The sequence below is a fragment of the Schistocerca serialis genome, chromosome 9, assembly GCF_023864345.2.
Source record: "Schistocerca serialis cubense isolate TAMUIC-IGC-003099 chromosome 9, iqSchSeri2.2, whole genome shotgun sequence".
In the NCBI taxonomy this organism is placed as follows: Eukaryota; Metazoa; Arthropoda; class Insecta; order Orthoptera; family Acrididae; genus Schistocerca; species Schistocerca serialis.
In genome coordinates this window covers 258,576,767-258,601,311 of record NC_064646.1, presented here as the reverse complement: position 1 = coordinate 258,601,311, position 24,545 = coordinate 258,576,767, and the positions used below count along the sequence as shown (strand labels likewise).

General features: G+C 45.8%; 1 protein-coding gene across 1 annotated transcript in view; it reads right to left on the bottom strand.

The window, feature by feature from the left end:
* Nucleotides 1-23,866, bottom strand: part of LOC126419529 (uncharacterized) — a 102,644-nt gene extending 78,778 nt beyond the window's left edge. The window contains exons 1-2 of the mRNA XM_050086718.1: nt 23,861-23,866; nt 23,542-23,790 (exon numbers count right to left, since the gene is read on the bottom strand). Coding sequence (XP_049942675.1) covers nt 23,542-23,790; nt 23,861-23,866 — 255 coding nt within the window. The remainder of the gene's footprint in view (nt 1-23,541; nt 23,791-23,860) is intronic.
* Between the last annotated feature and the right edge of the window lie 679 nt (nt 23,867-24,545).

Here is a 24,545-nt window from a genome sequence, read left to right as displayed (position 1 = left end):
TTGCTGATATATTTTGTTTAATTGTGCTCCAAATCAGTTAAAGTGGATTCTCGTCGCTGTGTTGGGATGGAACCGTACAACAGAAGACTGTTTTCTTCTGAAACCTGTCCTTGATGTGCACAGGGACTACAAAAGAAATTAAGAAATCATGGGCGTCCACGTAAATTTCTCCAAGAGGGGGCGATTTCTAAAATTGCCGTTTTTGATACAGCTGATTCAGAGAGTTTGAGAACGCAACGTACTTTTAAGGTAGGTTACTTTGGTACCTAAACGACATGCATATTTAAATAACGCAGGTAGTTTTCTGATACTACTAATATAAATATGAATTCTACCATTTTTAATCAACAATCTGAAATTATGTCATTAGGGTAACCAATGAGTTATGAATATAGGTATAAAGAAACTTTCGGGATGTCTCAGAAAATCATGTTAGATTTTAAAAAAAAGTAACTAACAGAAAAATTCCACTTTAATTTTCAACGAAGTGAAGAAATGGAAATAAACTTGAACAAACACTTATTTAAGATTGATGGTATCTATGACACCTTGTCTGCTAACGAAATTTACATCTGGCCACGTTAATGGATTTACTGCATTTCTTCTTTAAAATGTTTACTGTTATAACTAAAAGTGAAACAAATGTGTTTTAAAAGCTACATTTTTTGGGTTGGTTGGATGAAAGATATCTGTTGTTATATCTCATTCCACTGGATTAACGCTGAAATTTCCCAAAACCATCCTCAAATTAACCGGTAGAACCGACTTAACTGCCTGGGACTGAATCAAAACGATCATTGTCTCTTCACTTTGCAACATTATTGTGCAGTCAGGCCAACTGGAGTCCACAGTTCCTAGCTCCAGGAATTTTGGGACTGTATCGTACCCCGTATAGTTTTAAGCTTTCGGCAGCTGCAGAGAACATATGTTCGACCTCGAAATTTCAAACTTTTTGTCCTCTCTTCTACCGCAGAAAACAACATTTTTCTTTACGAATGATTTATTTAACTCCCAAGTGCAGTACAGTATGGTATGGTATGGTATGGTATGGTCGTGTTCTCCCTTGAGTACTGCACTAGCTCTGCCGCGTAAAACCGAATATTATCCAGCATGTCCTCACGGGGCTTTTTCATCCACACAAAACTATAAACTACTGCTGTGATTTCGTTGTGCAATCCGCAGATCCTTAAGGGCTCTATGGAAGTAACAAAATACTGATGACTTTATTTCGACATTTCTGAAAAGTTCCGCTCCCATCGCAACTGCGGAACAGTGGCGAAACCGTCGCCGCAGAGTCGCCGATGGAAATATGATTAATAACGACTCTCCACACAAATACTAGGAGGTGGCAAGTGCCCACCTAGTGGACGCCTTCGTTTGAGATATGTCGTTCCAGTAACCAGTTATCATGAATACGTTTGCTTTTTACTTATATAGGGTGTAACGGGTATAAGCGTAAATAGTTTTATATGTTGTATCTGTACATACACTCCTGGAAATGGAAAAAAGAACACACTGACACCGGTGTGTCAGACCCACCATACTTGCTCCGGACACTGCGAGAGGGCTGTACAAGCAATGATCACACGCACGGCACAGCGGACACACCAGGAACCGCGGTGTTGGCCGTCGAATGGCGCTACCTGCGCAGCATTTGTGCACCGCCGCCGTCAGTGTCAGCCAGTTTGCCGTGGCATACGGAGCTCCATCGCAGTCTTTAACACTGGTAGCATGCCGCGACAGCGTGGACGTGAACCGTATGTGCAGTTGACGGACTTTGAGCGAGGGCGTATAGTGGGCATGCGGGAGGCCGGGTGGATGTACCGCCAAATTGCTAAACACGTGGGGCGTGAGGTCTCCACAGTACATCGATGTTGTCACCAGTGGTCGGAGGAAGGTGCACGTGCCCGTCGACCTGGGACCGGACCGCAGCGACGCACGGATGCACGCCAAGACCGTAGGATCCTACGCAGTGCCGTAGGGGACCGCACCGCCACTTCCCAGCAAATTAGGGACACTGTTGCTCCTGGGGTATCGGCGAGGACCATTCGCAACCGTCTCCATGAAGCTGGGCTACGGTCCCGCACACCGTTACGCCGTCTTCCGCTCACGCCCCAACATCGTGCAGCCCGCCTCCAGTGGTGTCGCGACAGGCGTGAATGGAGGGACGAATGGAGACGTGTCGTCTTCAGCGATGAGAGTCGCTTCTGCCTTGGTGCCAATGATGGTCGTATGCGTGTTTGGCGCCGTGCAGGTGAGCGCCACAATCAGGACTGCATACGACCGAGGCACACAGGGCCAACACCCGGCATCATGGTGCGGGGAGCGATCTCCTACACTGGACGTACACCACTGGTGATCGTCGAGGGGACACTGAATAGTGCACGGTACATCCAAACCGTCATCGAACCCATCGTTCTACCATTCCTAGACCGGCAAGGGAACTTGCTGTTCCAACAGGACAATGCACGTCCGCATGTATCCCGTGCCACCCAACGTGCTCTAGAAGGTGTAAGTCAACTACCCTGGCCAGCAAGTACTCCGGATCTGTCCCCCATTGAGCATGTTTGGGACTGGATGAAGCGTCGTCTCACGCGGTCTGCACGTCCAGCACGAACGCTGGTCCAACTGAGGCGCCAGGTGGAAATGGCATGGCAAGCCGTTCCACAGGACTACATCCAGCATCTCTACGATCGTCTCCATGGGAGAATAGCAGCCTGCATTGCTGCGAAAGGTGGATATACACTGTACTAGTGCCGACATTGTGCATGCTCTGTTGCCTGTGTCTATGTGCCTGTGGTTCTGTCAGTGTGATCATGTGATGTATCTGACCCCAGGAATGTGTCAATAAAGTTTCCCCTTCCTGGGACAATGAATACACGGTGTTCTTATTTCAATTTCCAGGAGTGTACATCAGTGTGTTGTCTGTTTTTTCTCTGTCGAACAGTCTTCCCACAAACACGTAACATAATTTACTAACTGATGTTTTCTGCGTTGTCGTAACTGCACCACTAAGCGGACTACGCCTGTCAATATAGGGCAACCGTTTTGCATCCATGTTTGAACACCTGACCTGCTACCCTGGAGAAAATAAGCATTAATGGTTTGCTCTTACTACACGTGGGCAACGACCTTTCCGCAGTGGATACACCGGTTCCCGTGATATCACCGATGTTAAGCGCTGTCGGGCGTGGTCGGCACTTGGATGGGTGATCATCCAGGCCGAAATGCGCTGTTGCCATTTTTCGGGGTGCACTCAGCCTCGTGATGCCAATTGAGGAGCTACTCGACCGAATAGTAGCGGCTTCGGTCAAGAATACCATCATAACGACCGGGAGAGCGGTGTGCTGACCCCACCTATCCGCATCCTCTTTGAGGATGAGACGGCGGTCGGATGGTGCCTGAAACCGGAGTGCTTTTTTCTTACTACACGTGCTTGGAGGTACAAACCAACTTAACAACATACAGTTCCTAATATCTATAATTCTTAGCCTGCAAATGAAGTAAATACTGATGTAACGTTGTTCAGTACACTGCTCCACACTGTTCTCAGTCACCAATAAAAATATCTGCACTTATACAAATTAAATCCCGTAGAAGGAAAAAAAAATGTAGCAAGCATTCTTCCGTTTTCTTGAACAATAGCTGCGGTAAGGGCTGTGCCTACCGCTTATGGGAGGACATACAATACTCTCGCTAACCAGTCATTGCCAGATCACAAGTTCTTGCAGCGCACTAATGAAATATAACACCGTCTCTAGCCATGATAATGAACTCAGTTCGGAGAGAAAGTGTGTCCACAAGTTTCTTCAGGTACTCCAAGTCCATTTTAATACATTCATTAATCACTGCATCTCGGAGAGTTACCGAATTCCAGGCATGCTGACTACTACGTTTCAGCTGCTGTTCCAAACGGCCCCACACATTTTTCTATGGTATTAAGATCGGGTGCGATTGGGTGCGGGAGTGTTGGCACTCAGGAGCGTAATCGTGCAGCTCTGTGAACACCTTGGAAGACAGCAGTGTCCAGAGCATAATCATCATGAAGATTTAGAAGAAAGGGCAACACTTGCCCACACAGAATGTTAATTTCAACATACTGCTTCGAGTTCACTGCAGCCTGAATGAGTGCGCCCGTGTCGTGATACGAATCTCCCCCCCCCCCCCCCCAAATAAAAAAAAAACATCACAGAATCAGCTTGAGCCTGACAACACCCTTTACAAAATGGTTCAAATGGCTCTGAGCACTATGGGACTCAACTGCTGAGGTCATTAGTCCCCTAGAACTTAGAACTAGTTAAACCTAACTAACCTAAGGACATCACAAACATCCATGCCCGAGGCAGGATTCGAACCTGCGACCGTAGCGGTCTTGCGGTTCCAGACTGCAGCGCCTTTAACCGCACGGCCACTTCGGCCGGCAACAACACCCTTTACAGACTACAGGTTACATACCATACTGGCTCGTCGGTGCGCGCAACGCCTTGCATCACACTATACGTCTCCGGTCAGCTACTGTCCAGTTACTGTGTTCTTTGTCACATGGATGACGTGTAGCTTAGGTGCCAGGGTGAACAATGGACTTTTGCGAGTTACCCGATTAGTAATGTACATTGAATGCAGTCCCCTTCCCTACTTTCGCTTGAAAACTAGTCAGATGGACCTGTATTCATTGACAGCAGCAGTTCCTGTTTGGTTTGAAACCAACTGTTACTGGTGTTGCATGGCTGCGAGTGCTACACCGTTCCTTGTAGACGCGTTGGACGGACTGCGTCAATACATCTACAAATCGGGCAACTTGAATCAACGTGTGGTCGTGAGCGTGCCCAAACACAAAGCCCCTTTCTGCCATTCCGTAATGTCTCATCGCTGACCATCTTACTGCTTTGACAGCATACAACCGATTGGTACATACACATCACTTCGATACCATGATTCACGTCGGAGGTAGATGGTATCTTGATTGGCTGGTACCAATGTCACATATTTACAGCGCTCCAAAATGCCAGGTGTGTTCTTTTAACTACGTGACTAATATTCTGTTCTGTTATACTATTACAGACTGACTAAAAAATTATGTCTGCCTTTGTGGTCGAGGTCTTTATGACACGCCAGCGTAGACACGTTCGATCTGGAGGGTAACCGAGTGAAATTTTGATTTTGCAATATCTTTTTATCGCCAGACTTTGACCTGCAAGGGGAACCGATGGGCAATGTACACTTTCTTAACCCTTTGTGGTTAAATTTTAGACCTCGCTTGCACGTTGTACAGAGTTAAGATCTGTGACATTGGGAACTTTAAGCTCCATTGTCCCCTTGGTGGTAATCGACAGGGCTGGCGGTAGATGTTTTCGATTCTCTCACATCCTCCGTGAACAACAGAAACAGAACATTATTGCATACAGTCACTTACCACAGTTCCTGACGGTATGGAATTACATAACTGGAAGATCTGAGACGCAAGTCGTCTTAGTGACGGCTGTTACCGGGCAATGTCCGCCCCCGGTAGGTGAGTGGTCAGCGCGACAGACTGTCAATCCTAAGGACCCGGGTTCGATTCCCGGCTGAGTCGGAGATTTTCTCCGCTCAGGGACTGGGTGTTGTATTGTCCTCATAATCATCATCATATCATCCCCATTGACGCGCAAGTAGCCGCAGTGGCGTCAAATCGAAAGACTTGCACCCGGCGAACGGTCTACCCGACGGGAGGCCCTAGTCACACGACATTATTATTATTATTATTATTATTATTATTATTATACCGGGCAATCAGCCGTAGGATAAATAAAAAGCTACGACCACATTCACTGCATCCTTTCTCAACAGATCATTTTGGAGTTACATAAGTAGCTTCTGCAGTTTCTAACGCAAGAAGTATATTAAGCTCGTTGGAGCAGCCATTTAATGCAATAGCCATATAATTACCACTTAAAGATACTGCCTCATTATAGCGAATCCTTGATACCTGAGGCGCATTCCGTTACTATTTAAAACAAATATTCTTCAGGCAGGCAGCAGTTATATGAGGGGTGTTCAAAAGAAAAGGTGCGAAATGGGTATATTTGAAGTCTTTATTCGTAAGTAATACCGGATTTCTGAGCACAACTATCCCACTGTATAACGATCCGAAGGATTCCATGTTCCCAGAATTCCTGTGTTGTGACAGGAACCAGTCGTCCACCGCACCGTGTCCTTCAGTTCATCGTCCGAGCTGACGCGTTCCCTTCCCTGTGGTTTTTTTTTTTTTTTTTTTTTTTTTTTTTAGCGGAACAAACACAAGGAAGTAGCAAGCGACATGTCCGAGCTGTAGGGCGGATGCTCACGTTGCTCCCACTAGAGAACTTGGCCATTACACTTTGAGTGATCTCGGAGACGTGTGGACGCAGGACCATCCCCTCCGTGAGCATCTCAGGCCGTTTGTTCTTGACGGACTTGGGTAGGCTGCGCTGTGTCTTACAGTACTCGCCACTGTTAATGGTTTTTCCGTGATCGAGGAATTCCATGAAAGTCGGACCTCGGACGTAGAAAAAGACGGTGAGCATCACCTTGCTTGTTGAGCGTACAGCTTTGAATTTTTCAGGGAACGGTAACGACACTACATTCGCGACCCTAGATGTTTCACTACGTCATCCGAAAGAGGTATATGCTAATTTCAACTCATTTGGTTGTTACGACGTTTCGTACTTTTTCATTTGAACGCTCCTGATACATGTATTTTGGTTTAAAAATAACGTGTTTCCCGCTAATATATTTGTTGTCTCATGTGTTTGGAACACACAGAGTTTTTCTTTCATGTCGCCATAGTTTGAAATTCCCAGGTGCTCTGACTTTGGTAACAAAAATTAATATATCAACTGGCCATATAGAGGAAAACTGGCCCTAAGAACTGGTTCCTACTGCATGGAAAATTAGACCATAACTATTTCAAACCTTAGACTAATTTATTTGTAATACCATCGCAGTGTAAGTGGTTTCTTTTTCTCACTGAGCTCATTTTTCTAGCCGGTCAAATCATGTTATTTCACCCCAAACCAACTGTTGACCTTATTTACAGCCTGATTACAGCAATAATTACGTGCCTCGTACGGAATTGAGTACTCCACAGTTAAGCTTGGAGAGCTACAGACGGCGCTCCGCCTATGCATGCGTTAGAGGATCCCACTCTTCACAACTGAGTCCTAGTTCGGCTTGTTAAGTGACTGGAGACTTAATTTCGATCTGACGAAAATACGGAACTCATTATCAGTCATCTAGTACCTGCGGAGAGGATGCCTTTGAGCAAAGCAGTGTCTGTTAGAGAGATGGTACAATGTCTTGGTGGCCGCACAGAAGTATGTAAGCTCTTATGTTGATCTCTGGCAGTGTGTGGCTGGAGGGAAGACCACCTCCGCGATGCTTACGTACGCACTTACGCCGATGCACAGTGGTGACTTCATCTTGCAACATGAAAGTACTCCACTATCGTCGAAAGATGGAATGAGCCGAATTAAGTATTCAACAATAAAGACATCTCGTAGGTTTGATTCTCGCGATTCCTGCAAAGCACCGTCCAGCTTAGACCATCTTAATGAAGATTACCTCGAACTGCAGGCCAATGGACGAAATATTTAGGTTAAGAGTTAATAAAAGATCAATAAGAAAAATGGTCCGCAACCGTCGCGCCATGTGCCTAAGCAAATTGCAGCGACTAAGTTATACAGTTCCCAGAATCCGTTTACAACGAACCGCAGTAGTATTATCAAGTTACACGTTACGATTTGGCTACTTCCGTAACTGAATGTGCGTCCGCTTTGTTAAGTACCGCTGTATGGCGTACAAACACGGCAGTTATCCCTAAAGACTCTGTAATTACCGTACGGCAGACGCAGAATGCTACAATTAAAGCCCTCGTCTTTGGAGGTCCTTTGCACTGGGCGGCAATTCTTGCTAACTATGGCCTCCAAGGGTGCTTATTACGACCTCGAAAGGCGCGCAGGTCTGGAGCGGATTCAGCCTACACGCATTATCGCATAACGTGTGGTCCACGTCGACCAGCGCGGGTGCCTTGCTGAAGTCCTGCAGGGGCACATTTATAAGGGGCTACACGTCTTTCACAGAGACGGCAGGCCAAGTTCTGCTATTCCGATTAGATGAAGTAGGGGAGAACGGAACAAACTGTGCTAGTAAAGTATGTGGCGATCAATAATAACGACCTGATGCTTTACACGCCTTCCCACCTCATGCCTTCTGATGATCGACAGACGCGTACCGACCGGAAACTCATGGAAACTAGTCTGCTTTTGTACGCCGGGTACTTTCGTAGGTAGGCACTAACGAATCCTCTATATCCGCCAGTACTCCGCCGTGAATGCCTGCACCGTGAGGAATACAGTGGCGTCATCTATTCTCAAGCACAACAATTGAACACTGGAAACTGGGCATTACTGACGCTATGTAAATTTGAAAATGGCTTTATTCAGCTTTCTCCCTCGATATTACTGTTCACTATTGTAAACAAACAATTTGTCAGACAGGATCAGCAGCACTATGACACTGTTAGCCGACTAAGCAGTTGTATACAGGAAGGGATCGTTGTTAGAGGCTTATAAGGAACTGCACAAAGATTTTGACAAAATTTTCACTTGGTGTAGAGAAGAGTGGATGTCTTTAAATGTGAGTATATGTTAGATAATGCCTAAAACACAAAGAAAGAATCCAATAGTATTCGATTAGTGGTGCACGTCTTGAGTTCGTCACATAGTGAAAGTGCCGGCCGCTGTGGCCGAGCGGTTCTAGGCGCTTCAGTCCGGAACCGCGCTGCTGCTACGGTCGCAGGTTAGAATCCTGCCCTCGGGTATGGATGTATGTGATGCCCTTAGGTTGGTTAGGTTTAGTTAGTTCTAAGTCTAGGGAACTGATGACCTCAGATGTTATGTCCCATACCGCTTAGAACCACATCGTGAAAGTGTAAAGGGTAGTCAAACGAAAACGAGACGGATGAAAAAAAAAGTAAACTTAATTGTTGCAAAATTAATCGCCATAAGAAGTGAATACATTTATCCCGCTGTGAGACAAGACGGTGAATGCCTTCATGGAAAAATGTTTGCATCTGCCTATGGAAAAATGATTCTACCTGGTATGAACCTCTTCGTCAAGCTCCAAAACTGTGCAAATCACATGCGGAGAGATCGGGGCGGTATAGAAGAAGTGTAACGACTTCCCAGCGCAACTCCCACATGTTACCATGGTTGTTTCGATTACGATGCAGAAGTTCCACTGGGAAGCGCTTACATATCTTCCATGAAGTCTCGATCTCTCCCCGCGCGATTTCCATATTTTTGTAGTCCTGAAGAAACGTCAATTTGCTTCGGACGAAGGAGTGCGCGCCTGGGTACAATCACGGTTCCTCAGGCATCGCAAACATTTTTCCGTGATGGCATTGACCGTCTTGCCCTACAGTGGGAGGCTAAACGTATTAATAGTTATGCCGATTAATTTTGCAATAATAGTGTAACCACTTTTTTCCATCTGTCTCCTGTTCATTTGACTACCCGTTGTAGTTAGGGGTAGCTTAAGGAGCGGTATGAAGTATCAGCCGGAGTGGCCGAGCGGTTGTAGGCGCTTCAGTCTGGAACCGTGCGACCGCTACCGCTCCTGCCTCGGGCATGGATGTGTGTGATGACCTTAGGTTAGTTCGGTTTAAGTAGTTCTAAGTTCTAGGGGACTGATGACCTCAGAAGTTAAGTCCCACAGTGCTCAGAGCCATTTGATTTTTGAAGTATCAACATCAAGAAAGTCAAATCGAAGACTTAAATTTTTTGGAATGTTTCTGGTAAATAAATGTCGTGTGACTAGGGCCTCCCGTCGGGTAGACCGCCGGGTGCAAGTCTTCCGATTTGACGCCACTTTGGCAACTTGCGCGTCGATGGGGATGAAATGATGATGATTAGGACAACACAACACCCAGTCCCTGAGTAGAGAAAACCTCCGACCCAGCCGGCAAAGGAATCCGCGCCCTTAGGATTGACATTCTGTCGCGCTGACTACTCAGCTACCGGGGACGGACAAGTTTCTGGTAAAATGCAATCATGTGTAAAGGAAACTACGTACAAGACACTGATGCGAGCAATTACAGAGTACAGTTCCAGAGCACTTATCTTATAGGCATGACAACAGACTTCGTTCGAATTCAGAAGCGTGCGGCCAAGATCGTGACAGACCAGTATAGTCTATAAGAAAATGCAACAAATGCTCGTGGAACTAGCTGCGGAAGGAAGACGATATACAGGGTGTAAAAAAAAAAAAAAAAAAAAAAAGAATCACCCGATTTGACACGTCTGTATTTCTGAAACTAATAAAAATATAAAATGAAGTTTGTTTTTGTGGTGAACGCGAAAGTCAAAAAGCATTTTTCATACATTTTCATAGGTGTTCAACACGTCTCCCTTGAGATGCACGGCATATGTCAATGCGGTATTAAAATTTTTCCCACACTGCTGCGAGCATGTGTCGAGTTACAGCTTCCACAGCTGCTGTTATGCGATGTCTCCGTTCATTCATTGTTGAGGTAACGGAGGCACATAAATAGTGTCTTTTATAAAGCCCCACAAGAAATAACAACATACTGTCATGTACGGTGACCTTGGAAGTCAGTAATGTAAGGCTGAAAAATTTGGTCCACTGCGACCGATCCATCATTCAGCAATCCTTTGATTTAAAAATTCCCACACTTCCAGATGCCAGTGTGGCGTGGCCCCATCGTGTTGGTAAATGAAGTCGTTTGAATCAGTCTCCAACTGTGCAAAAAGAAACTTCTCAAGCATATCGAGATACGTGCTTCCTGCAACAGTGTTGTCCGCCCTGGTAGCTGAGTGGTCAGCGTGACAGCCTGTCAATCCTAAGGGCCCGGGTTCAATTCCCGGCTGGGTCGGAAATTTTCTCCGCTCAGGGACTGGGTGTTGTGTTGTCCTAATCATCATCATTTCATCCCCATCGACGCGCAGGTCGCCGAAGTGGCGTCAAATCGAAAGACTTGCACCAGGCGAACGGTCTACCCGACGGGAGGCCCTAGCCACACGGCATTTCCATTTGCAACAGTGTTCTCGGCAAAGAAAAATGGACCATACACACTTTCCCCGAGCAACGGCACAACACACATTACATTTTGGAGAGTCCCTCTCATGTTGTACAATTTCATGTGATTGTTCCATACCCCATATTCTCACATTATGTCGATTCACCTCTCCATTTAAATGGAATTTTGCCTCGTCACTAAACACTAAGTGTGGAAGAAAACTGTCATCCTCCATCTTGCCAAGAACAAAATTACAGAGCTCCACACGCTGTTGTTTGTCACCTTCACTAAGAGCTTGCAGCAGTTGAATTTTGTATGGTATCGTGTGTAAACGGCGACACGCCACACGGACATCGGGGGCATGCTGAGCTGTCGTGCTGCACGGCGAACGGATTTTTGCGGACTCCTTATGAAACTACGGCGGATGCATTTGACGTCTACGTCAGATACTTGGGGATGGCCCGGCGATTTGCCTTTACACAAACAACCTGTTTCTCGGAATTGTTCAGGCCAACGTCTAATACTCTGTGCTATAGGAGGATCCACACCACATTTAGTACGAACGTCATGCTGAACTGTTATTACTGACCCGCACTGCGCAAAACGTGGAATACAAAACGCTTTCTGTTGTCCCGACACCATTCTCACTAGAACTGACGTGGGAGCCTGCTGCTGCTACTTAGTGGGAACCATGTGAAAGTGGAGTGTTTGCTCTTTCCAACACTGTTTTGTTCACGCACATATCTCAAATAATATAATAGTTATGAATTTTGTTAAATAAGATAATTCTTTTTTGATACACTCTGTAGTTGTCACAAAACGCTGTTGGGTAAACTAAGAAACCCTGTATTCGAATACGACTATGCGCCTGTTATGCTGCCACCAACGTATATTCCGTGTAGGGGTAATGAAAGAAAGTGAAGAGAGATTATATATGATGGTCCACTGATCGTGACCGGTCAAACGGATATCAACTGCGTTTTTTTTTTAAGTAGGAACCCCCATTTTTATTACATAATCGTGTAGTACGTAAATAAACATGAATGTTTTAATTGGACCACTTTTTTCGGTTTGTGATAGATGGCGCTGTAATAGTCACAAACATATGGCTCACAATTTTAGACGAACATTTGTAACAGTTAGGTTTTTTAAATTAAAATATAGAACATAGGTACGTTTGAACATTTTGTTTCGGTTGTTCCAATGTGATACATGTACCTTTGTGAACTTATCATTTCTGAGAACGCATGCTGTTACAGCGTGATTACTTATAAATACCACATTAAAGCAATAAATGCTCAAAATGGCGTCCGTCAGCCTCAATGCATTTGGCAATACGTATAACGACATTCCTCTCAACAGCGAGTAGTTCGCCTTCCGTATTGTTCGCACATAACATCGAAAATGCGCTGACGCATGTTGTCAGGCGTCCTCGGTGAATCACGACAGCAAATATCCTTCAACTTTCCCCACAGAAATAAATCCGGGGACGTCAGATCCGGTGAACGTGCGGGCCATGATATGGTGCTTCGACGACCAATCCACCTGTCATGAAATATGCTATTCAATACCGCTTCAACCGCACGTGAGCTATGTGCCGGACATCCATCATGTTGGAAGTACATTGCCATTCTGTCATGCAGTGAAACATCTTGTAGTAACATCGGTAGAACATTACGTAGGAAGTCAGCATACATTGCATCATTTAGATTGCCATCGATAAAATGGGAGCCAATTATCCTTCCTCCCATAGTGCCGCATCATACATTAAACCGCCAAGGTCGCTGATGTTCCACTTGTCGCAGCCATCGTGGATTTTCCGTTGCCCAATAGTGAATATTATGCCGGTTTACGTTTTCCGCTGTTGGTGAATGACGCTTCGTCGCTAAATAGAACGCGTGCAAAAAATCTGTCATCGTCCCGTAATTTCTCGTGTGCCCAGTGGCAGAACTGTACACGACGTTCAAAGTCGTCGCCACGCAATTCTTGGTGCATACCAATATGGTACGGGTGCAATCGATGTTGATGTAGCATTCTCAACACCGACGTTTTTGAGATTCCCGATTCTCGCGCAATTTGTCTGCTACTGATCTGCGGATTAGCCGCGACAGCAGCTAAATCACCTACTTGGGCATCATCAGTTGTTGCAGGTCGTGGTTGACGTTTCACATGTGGCTGAACACTTCCTGTTTCCTTAAATAACGTAACTATCCGGCGAACGGTCCGGACTTTTGGATGATGTCGCCCAGGATACCGAGCAGCATACATAGCACCCGCCCGTTGGGCATTTTGATCACAATAGCCATACATCAACACGATATCGACCTTTTCCGCAATTGGTAAACGGTCCATTTTAACACGGGTAATGTATCACGAAGCAAATACCGTCCGCAATGGCGGAATGTTATGTGATACCACGTACTTATACGTCTGTGACCATTACAGCGCCATCTACCACAAAGCGAAAAAAGTGGTCCAATTAAAACTTTCATATTTCTTTAGGTACTACACGAATATGTAATAAAAAATGGGGTTCCTATTTAAGAAAAACGCAGTTGATATCCGTTTGACCTATGGCAGCGCCATCTAGAGGGCCAACGATAGCGCCATCTAGTGGGCCAACGATAGCGCCATCTAGTTTCCCCCTTCAAGCTAGAAGAGTTTCGTTCTTTGTAGTTTTTTTCGTTTGATGCTTATTTCTTGAGATATTTGGCCCGGTCACTATCAATGGACCACCCTGTATATATAAACTAATTTCTCCCTCGCTCGATACTGAATAGGAAACAAAAATGATATTATCCGTATGATCTACCCTCGGCCCTGATCCGTACAGCGTATTGCCGGGTATATATGGAAGTATACGTGAGACGGTGTAGACACTACAGCCAAGTTCGACTGCTCTGTGCCTTGCTTTTTACCAGGAATTGCTGAAAAGTAGTGCCTCCAAATTTTTTATTCTTTTCTCAACATCGGCTGAGGTGTTACATGTCATGCATATTACTCATTCAACTTTTCTGCTTCGATGATGCAAGTTGCAACCCTCAGCCGATAGAGGGCTCCGAACTGTAGCGCGTAACATGGCGGTGTGTAACGTAACTATGTCAGAACGTTGGAAGCAGTGTACTGAAATCGAGTTTCTGAAAACATGAAGTTGGAAGAGTTCGTGCATACATGAAGCACCCTCTCCTTCAGCATAACGATTCCACATCACACACGAGCGCTACGACATCTGCAACAACCCGATGGCTTTGGTTCACTTTCATCGATCATCCGTCTTGGTCCCATCCGATTTTAATCTGCTTCCAGAATCACATTGATAGTGATGATACGGACGTGAGCCTACGGCTCCGTCAAAATAAAATCAAACATTCAACGATGACGGTATTAACAAACGGGTCTCTTGTTGCGAAAAATGTGTTCGTCACGAGGGTAATTATGTTGAGAAACAAATATGTAGATAAGAAGAACAGAGATGTAGAATGTTAATAAAGTTTGTTTTATTTAAAAAGCTTTAAGGGCTTTCACATGCAAAATGTGGAGGTGTAAGTTTTCAGCACGCCGTCGTAGTAATTGATTTACGGTGCTGACTTCATGAAGCAGAAACTAATCGCAAGAACAACACAACACAGTTTCTCCTTTACCCCAAGCACGATGGAGACAGCGCTCTCATGAAGCGAATGCTCGTCTTTCACCGTGTGGCCTGTGATGCAACAGGAAGACCAACACGGAAGCTCTAACAGACCCATGTCAAAATCCACTGGCTGTCAGCAATCTGAATCACGTTCCAAATCCAGCTTGTGGGTCAGGCAAACGCTCAACAACGAAAGGAGTACCTCTATTATGTAGTCGTCTTTTTGCTGTACAAATGTTTAATTACTTTTATTGAAGAATTCCTCCATGGTATAGGAGGAGTCGTGGGGAAACTTCTTTAATGTACATTTCAAAAAATTTCTCCTATCCGTCAACGATTTTATTTCCACCAGTAGATCGTCAGAGAGTTATGCAGCTGAACATTTCACACCTTTCTGTGCCAAATTAGGTTCGGTAAAGGGTAATGCACATCACTTTTCCGTTCAGTGTCCTACTTCTGAATATCTGTTACAAACAAACTCAGATGGATTGTTGATAGCATATTTCAGAAGCGAACAGATGTACTGCGAAGCTGTGAAAAGTATGATCGTCTTGTGTGCGTCTCCTATTATATCTGGGTCTTTTGGATATTATTTATTGTAACAGAAGCTATGTTTTTCTGTCTACACTGAATTTGTTCGCTTCAAATGTTGTTGTGAGAAGATGGTTACGCTTTGCTTCTTCTTGATAATGGTGTACTCATCTAAACCGGTAATACTGGGCATAAAAATAAAAAGCTGATGATCACTACAGTGAGGTTTCACATTCCTAGTCGCTTAGAGAGATGCTCGCAACAACTACAGGTGTAAACCGCACACACATTCTAATCACTTTCTTTTGTGCAATAAACAATTTATGCCGTAAGACACCAGCGGATGAAAATGTACAAAATATGTTAACTTCTTGACTTCAGTATCTCCAAAGCTGCCGATTATTCTTATGGCAAATCCAACCAAACCTAAAAGTTTTAGCAGGTGTACTGTAAGGTGTTTCGGTTTCAAGCTTTCATCAATATGCACACCAAAGAACTTGCAATTTTCTACCCTGTTTATTATATTACGTTAATAGGGGGTGGAATATTTTTGACAGTACAAAACTGAATGAGGCTAAGTCTGGCCAATTTGGAAAAACCAATCGTTAATTTTCACAAAAACTACATTTCCTATTTTCTCTGTTGACGTTTCTTTGCTCGGCTTCACATCAATCACTGTATCACCTGCATACAAGACTCGTAACGCCTGTTGATTCTGATAAAATGGATGCTACTTAACCAAATACAAGAATAGTACTGCGCCAATGATCGAACCCTGTGGGACTCTCATTGTAATTTGTCCCCTTATAGGTGATGTACATCTCCGTATTACGCGAGCAGCCTAGGGTAGCTTTTTACGTTGTTATATAAGTAACAACTAAACCAAACAGGTGGGGTCTTGGCGCTCGGTTCCAATTTGATTGTGAGATAGGAACATGGGATAAAAGATGTTGGTTTAGCCCGAACCAGCGGCTATTTTTATACTCATTCGAACATCTGTCTTACTGTAGCTATGTTACAATACGTGTATTAAGCATGGTTTGAACTACGAACCGGAGCTGGCGCCCAGACAAATTGTGCGCATCGACTAAGTCCTCTTGCAAAATATTTTAAACTGGCTGAAATTAATGCTCTACTAATGGCACCATCTGTATGTCCAGTGCTCGGATTTTACGTGGAAAAACAGTCACTCGAACACCGGAGTGGAGCGAGGCTAATGGTTCAAATGTGGGGTCCACCAGTGTATCGAACCTTGGTCTAAGAAATGTTTCAATCGTTTCAAAAAATCCTGCTTCGTCTGGATTTTAAGTGCAAAAGACACGTTTTTCTGAGAGGTTTTTTGAAGCGAGCCAGTTCAACACTAAACTTTTAGAAAGCGGTTCGCACATTGCGCAAAAGTGGGTAAACGGCTTTTTATCCAATTATCTTTGTCCACTGTAGAGATCCTACGGTTTAACGTCGAGCTAAATGTAAAACGTAAATTCATTTTTACGCGAACTGAGTGGGGGAAACGATGCAAAATGAATGAAATAAAAAAAATGCATTCTTACAATATAATTGTAAACTCGCTTTTAAAAATACAGGGTGTGTGTAAAGTCTGGGAACACTTTCAATTACTTATCGCACAAGAACCAAACATTGTACAGCTATCATACATATGTCATTTTGTAGAGAAACCCTGAAAGTTTTTTTCATGTATACCGCCACAGCGTAGTTTGGTAATTTCGATTACCGATTGACGTCTGCCGGGTCACTCGTGGTTCGCACATCGAATGTTTGTAAAAAAACTTTCAGAGCTTCTCTTCAAAACTCAACATGTATGAAATCTGTACAACGTTTAGTTCTTGTGCAATAAATAATTGAAAGTGTTCCCGGACTTTATATACACCCTGTATTGCTTCATTCGGATTTTATATGTAAAAAAAACCGTTTTGTGAGCTTTTTTTAAGCGCGTCTTTTCTATGTTTTTAATTTGTGCAAACAGTTCAAATTAAGTAAACAGGTAGACAGATACATGTAATTAATGGTCGCCCTGTTGTTTTGTGAAAGCTTTATCCGTTGCCACGATATAAACAACGTGGTTCGAACAACAACTAAAAAAAATAAAAAAACCTTAGACCGTATTAGTTGTCGCCGGAGTCAACTAAAATCAAAATCTGTTGCGAAGATACGGCGCTCTAATGTCAAAATTGTTCTAGAGTAAAAGCTAGGCACTAGAATGAAAAACGCTCACATCGTAAGAAGGAAACTAGCTTTCCGACTTCTCTGGCAGCTTCAAAGACATTTAAATCAAGACATGTTGACATATTTGGGCTTTTTATTAGTTAACCCTACTTCCCCAGTGCAGTGAGCTATTTTAGACCCGCCCCCTGTTACTCATATGGTGAGGGATGTAAGAACAAATAGACTCACACGTGTGTGTTTCTAGAGAGTGAATGCATCTACAAAGTATCCGGGATTTGGAGTTCATGCATCCTAAACCGTAATGAAACGTTGTGTTATATTGCATGACATGACAAATGGCATGTTTGATGATATGACGACATGTGCCATGTTATACGACATGACGTCATGTATCATCTTACCTTACCTGACATGATGCGTTGTATTACATGACATGGGTACTAACAAGTAAAAATGCGCGAATATGTCAATATGTTTCGATTAAATGTCTTTGAAGCTCCCAGGTAAGTTGAAAAGCTAGTTACCTGCTTTTACATCCCGATCTCTGCCCAGGACATATTTGCCTTTTACTGCTACGATAGGGGCATTTTTCATTCTGGTATAATACACTTTAGAGCCAAAGAAACTGGCACACCTGCCTAACATCGTGTGGGGCCCCCGCGAGCACGCAGAAGTGAAGTGCCGCAACACGACGTGGCATGGATTGGGCTAATGTATGAAGTAGTGCTGGAGGGAACTGACACCATGAATCCTGCAGGGCTGTCCATAAATCCGTAACAGTACGACGGGGTGGAGATCTCTTCTGAACGACACGTTGCAAGGTATCCCCGATATGCTCAATAATATTCATGTCTGGCGAGTTTTGTGGCCAACAGAAATGTTTAAACTCAGACGACTGTTCCTACATCCACTGTGCAGCCTTTCTGGGCATGTGGAGTGTCGCATTGTGCTGCTGGAATTGCCCAAATGCGTCGGGATGAACAATGGACATGAATGGAGGCAGGTGATCAGACAGGATGCTTACGTACGTGTCACCTGTCAGACTCGTACCTAGATATATCAGGGGTCCCACGTATATATCACTCCAACTGCACATGCCCCACACCATTACAGAGCCTCCACCAAATTGAACAGTCCCCTGCTGACATTCAGGGACCATGGACTCTTGAGGTTGTCTCCATACCTGTACACGTAAAACCGCTCGAAACAATCTGAAACGAGAATCGTCCGACCAGGCAATATTTTTCCGGTCATCAATATCGGTGTTGACAGGACCAAGCGAGGCGTAAAGCTTTGTGTCGTGCAGTCATCAAGGGTACAGGAGTGGGCCTTTGGCTTCGGAAGCCCATATCGACGATGTTTCGTTGAATGTTTCGCTCGCTGACACTTGCTGATGGCCCACCATTGAAATCTGCAGCAGTTTGCGGAACGGTTGCACTTCTGTCACGTTGAACGATTCTCTTCAGTCGTCGTTGGTTCCGTTCTTACAGGATCTTTTTTCGGCCGCAGTGATGTCGGAGATCTGATGTTTTACTGGATTCCTGGTATTAACGGTACACTCATGAAATGGTCGTACGGGAAAATCCCCACTTCATCGCTACCTCGGAGATGTTGTGTCCCACCGCTCGTGCGCCAACTGTAACACCACTTCAAACTCACTTAAATCTTGATAATCTGCCATTATAGCAGCAGTAACCGATCTAACAACTGTGACAGACACTTGTTGTCTTATATGGACGATGCCGACCGCAGCGCCGTATTTTGCCTGTTTATGTATCCCTGTATTTGAATACGTGTGCCTATACGAGATTCTTTGTCGCTTCAGTGTCAGTGTATTATGATTGACAGAATTAAATTCTTTCGGCCAATCACCGAACATCCCAACTGGCCATTTTTTTTTTCATTTAATGATTGCATTATGCGCTCAGAAAATGTATAAATAGCTGTATCAGTAGAGTGGCTCCCATGAAACCCAAATTATGACTGGTTAAGTCTCCCATCACTACACAGATGGATGACAAGCCTACAGTACATTATCTTATCAAAAATTTTAGAAAATGATGTGGAGAGTGATACTCTGTAATAGTTGTTGACCTTTGTGGAGTTATCCTCCTTTTACAGAGGACTAACAGTGACCTGTTTCAGCCTTGCTGGGAACACGATCAGAGTTAATGACAAGTAACTGAGAACGTTACATACACTCCTGGAAATTGAAATAAGAACACCGTGAATTCATTGTCCCAGGAAGGGGAAACTTTATTGACACATTCCTGGGGTCAGATACATCACATGATCACACTGACAGAACCACATGCACATAGACACAGGCAACAGAGCATGCACAATGTCGGCACTAGTACAGTGTATATCCACCTTTCGCAGCAATGCAGGCTGCTATTCTCCCATGGAGACGATCGTAGAGATGCTGGATGTAGTCCTGTGGAACGGCTTGCCATGCCATTTCCACCTGGCGCCTCAGTTGGACCAGCGTTCGTGCTGGACGTGCAGACCGCGTGAGACGACGCTTCATCCAGTCCCAAACATGCTCAATGGGGGACAGATCCGGAGATCTTGCTGGCCAGGGTAGTTGACTTACACCTTATAGAGCACGTTGGGTGGCACGGGATACATGCGGACGTGCATTGTCCTGTTGGAACAGCACGTTCCCTTGCCGGTCTAGGAATGGTAGAACGATGGGTTCGATGACGGTTTGGATGTACCGTGCACTATTCAGTGTCCCCTCGACGATCACCAGTGGTGTACGGCCAGTGTAGGAGATCGCTCCCCACACCATGATGCCGGGTGTTGGCCCTGTGTGCCTCGGTCGTATGCAGTCCTGATTGTGGCGCTCACCTGCACGGCGCCAAACACGCATACGACCATCATTGGCACCAAGGCAGAAGCGACTCTCATCGCTGAAGACGACACGTCTCCATTCGTCCCTCCATTCACGCCTGTCGCGACACCACTGGAGGCGGGCTGCACGATGTTGAGGCGTGAGCGGAAGACGGCCTAACGGTGTGCGGGACCGTAGCCCAGCTTCATGGAGACGGTTGCGAATGGTCCTCGCCGATACCCCAGGAGCAACAGTGTCCCTAATTTGCTGGGAAGTGGCGGTGCGGTCCCCTACGGCACTGCGTAGGATCCTACGGTCTTGGCGTGCATCTGTGCGTCGCTGCGGTCCGGCCCAGGTCGACGGGCACGTGCACCTTCCGCCGACCACTGGCGACAACATCGATGTACTGTGGAGACCTCACGCCCCACGTGTTGAGCAATTCGGCGGTACGTCCACCCGGCCTCCCGCATGCCCACTATACGCCCTCGCTCAAAGTCCGTCAACTGCACATACGGTTCACGTCCACGCTGTCGCGGCATGCTACCAGTGTTAAAGACTGCGATGGAGCTCCGTATGCCACGGCAAACTGGCTGACACTGACGGCGGCGGTGCACAAATGCTGCGCAGCTAGCGCCATTCGACGGCCAACACCGCGGTTCCTGGCGTGTCCGCTGTGCCGTGCGTGTGATCATTGCTTGTACAGCCCTCTCGCAGTGTCCGGAGCAAGTATGGTGGGTCTGACACACCGGTGTCAATGTATAGAGACAGACAGATAGATAGTTATAAGAGAGAGAGAGAGAGAGAGAGAGAGAGAGAGAGAGAGAGAGAGAAAATCAAGTATGGATTTGTTCCTCCCCATCCCTCTGTCTCTCTTCATATGTGAGGGGTATTGTCTTACGACGGTTTCCTTAGATTAACTTATTTATAGTTTGGGGTAAACTATAAGTGGGTCTTACATTTTTGTGAAACTTTTATTCTTTGACTGTGGCAAAGACCAACAACAACTGCACCGGGCTTTGACTGAAATAGGAAGTAATTGAAATTGCTAAGGGTTTGGAGAATGACGAAGTTCTATATCGTATCACCACATTAAACCTTTGTAAAACATTTAAAAGATCAGCGCATTTATATATTTCAGGAATGATGCCAGCCAGATTGAGGTGGGCAAGGCATGTTGCACGGATGCGTAATACTGACGTAGCTAAAACGATGTTAGACGGAAATCCACGGGGTCACAGACGACGAAATCGGCCGAGAACGACATGCATGCTTGACAAAAGAAGTGAAGCAGGCAGAACGGGAGGAGGAAAAGGTATGAGACTTCACGGGCTTCAGAGGGCATGCATTGTTATATCGGTGACTACAATATCGAGTCAGATTTACAAATAAATTGATAGTATGAGCCCACTTATCAGTATGACATTGCACTGCACTCCCTCTGGTCTGGATGCATACACTGACTGTACTGGGAAGGGTGTCATAAAGCTACTCTCTCCTAAGGCGAACTGGCCCGCAGCTGTTGTGACTGGTCCCTGATACCCTAGATACTGGCATTGGGCAAAGTTCACGTCCGAGCTGGTCCCACACATGTTCTATCGGTGGCGGGTCTGGCGATCTCGCTGGCCACGGCATCAAGCAGACTGTTCATAGGGCCACGTACCCCGTGTGGACAGTTGAAAACGGGCACCACGACACTGGCACACGAGGAATAATACACAATGATGCTGGATGTACGTGACAAACCGTTGTGGCGTAATAGTACTTTCATTCACTTCCAACCGATCAGCTGGGGTAATGCATATCGTCATTCGTCGCTGAAAACAGAGCTATGCCATTAATCAACAGTCCATGGTTTCCGGTCACGGCACCACTCCAAACGCAGCCGTTTGTATCGTGATGTTAATACGGCTTATGTGTGGGACAGTAATTCCCTGGTCCAATTGCTACTTGTCTCTGGCCAATGATGCGGGATGACAGACTACTGCAGGGTGTCCATTACTTGTTCTAGGATGGCGGACGCAGATGTGAAGGGGCTACTGTGTGCTTGGTGCACAATATCGCGAGCCCCCCATTGTGGTGGCCACACGTTTCCGACCGGAACCTTGACGACGTGTATATTTGCCCTAACGCTCCCATTCAGACCGACATCGGGGCTTTGCTCAACAAATTAGGCTACTGCCCTACTTGATCGGCCGGCCAAATGGACACTAACAATCGGCGCTCTTTCAAACTCTTTCATGTGCTAACAACGCAGTCTCTCACGAGTACGTGGCCTGTCCTCGTCTTCCACAGTGATCACTCAACATCTGACGCTGTTCACGCTTCTTATATACCGTACAAGGCCTGGTAACAACACTAAATAGGAGCAACACTGAAGCGCTCTGGTGGTCGTTTCCATACCCGCCGATGTGTACGAAGTTACGTTGACATGCGCCCATGTTTTTTGTGTGTTTCATTTTGTTTTGTTTGGCAGTCTTCTTAGACGGTAGCATGGAAGACCTCCAGAAAATAATCTGTAGGGGATGGATAACTGGAGCTTTGGATCGTGGTAGCCGGCCGAGGTGACCGAGCGGTTCTAGGAGCTTCAGTCTGGAACCGCGGGACCGCTACGGTCGCAGGTTCGAATCTTGCCTCGGGCATGGATGTGTGTGATGTCCTTAGGTTAGTTACGTTTAAGTAGTTCTAAATTCTAGGGGACTGATGACCTCAGAAGTTAAGTCCTACAGTGCTAAGAGCCATTTGAACCATTTTTGGATCGTGGTAACTGGCGGAGAATTATTTACGAGATTACGGCTCGCATCGAACTGTCGAGCCACTGAAGAACATAAACAACAACAACAACAACAACAACAACGGAAGAAGAGAGGAACAAGTAGAAGAAGACGAGCAACAATCACAAGGGCGGGGCACAGCGAGTCCCTATCAAAATTTGGTTAGAATCCGAACAGTGAGCAACGAAATCTGCACTTGATAGCTGGTGAGGACAACTAGGGAAATTGTCAAAACAAAATGGTTCAAATGGCTCTGAACACTAAGGGACATAACATCTGAGGTCATCAGTCCCCTAGAACTTACAACTAATTAAACCTAACTAACCTAAGGACATCAAACACATCCATGCCCGAGGCAGGATTCGAGCCCGCGACCGTAGCTGTCGCGCGGTTCGTGACTGAAGCGCCTAGAACCGCTCGGCCACACCGGCCGGCAAATTGTCGAAACATCCTGGAAGGAATAAATGACATTAACTGGCTGCAACCTCAGACAATCGAGTGTTAATAATGTTCGCTACCTTGTAGGAGAGCCAACCTCGCTGTTGTAAACAGATATGCGTTCGTTGGGAAAGAACCAGAAGGAGCAGGAGGGTATTCTGCGCCCGGCATACGAATGAGCGCAGTATGCAAAGTGGTGGTGCGCCGCCTGGCCTCTGTCCAGGGCGGGGGTGGAGTGGAGTGAGGTGCAACACAGGCTGGGGGACGTGACTTCCGGCGGCCGCCGCAGCGGGGGATACCGGCACGAGTGCTCGTACTCGCGGTGGTGGCCGCGGCGGCGGCGGCTCTGACAAGGGCGCGTCTACCGTCCGCGCGCGCATGCGCAGAATCCTGGAAAAGTAGCCAGGCACGCTTACCTGCATATTTACTACGAGTCTGGCCATATTCACGACGTGGACAGCAAGATTCTACGCGGCTTCTTTCAAAACCTCTGCCAACGCCGACAACAGAACAGGCGGATTCATCATAAGTTCTTGGTTCAAATCGCTCTGAGCACTGCGGGACTCAACATCTGAGGTCATCAGTCCCCTAGAACTTAGAACTACTTAAACCTAACTAACCTAAGGACATCACACACATCCATGCCCGAGGCAGGATTCGAACCTGCGACCGTAGTGGTCGCGCGGTTCCAAACTGAAGCGCCTAGAACCACTCGCCCACACCGGTCGGCCATCATCAGTTCCGTTCGACCCTGGATGAAACTGTTGGTATCCTCGTTTCGTTCCGACCGAAAAATTCTTTAACAATAATCACCATAGGTGACGAGTTTCAAGTTTGAAAAAACTACGACGAGTGACAATGTCCCAAATACCTCCCATTTATATGCTACATTCATCTCCCTCTTGTCACAACTGGAGCGAGGCAGGGCACTCTAGTGTCATCACGATAGAAGTCTCCTGACGTTATTGAATGCGGGGGAATGTATTTTATAAAACTGAAGTGGTTGTCGATGAAAGCTTGCAATTCCAGTCTACAAATGACAGAACCGCTCAGTTTGCACTCAACTCTGAGAGCGACAGCTGAGACCACACGACATTTAGA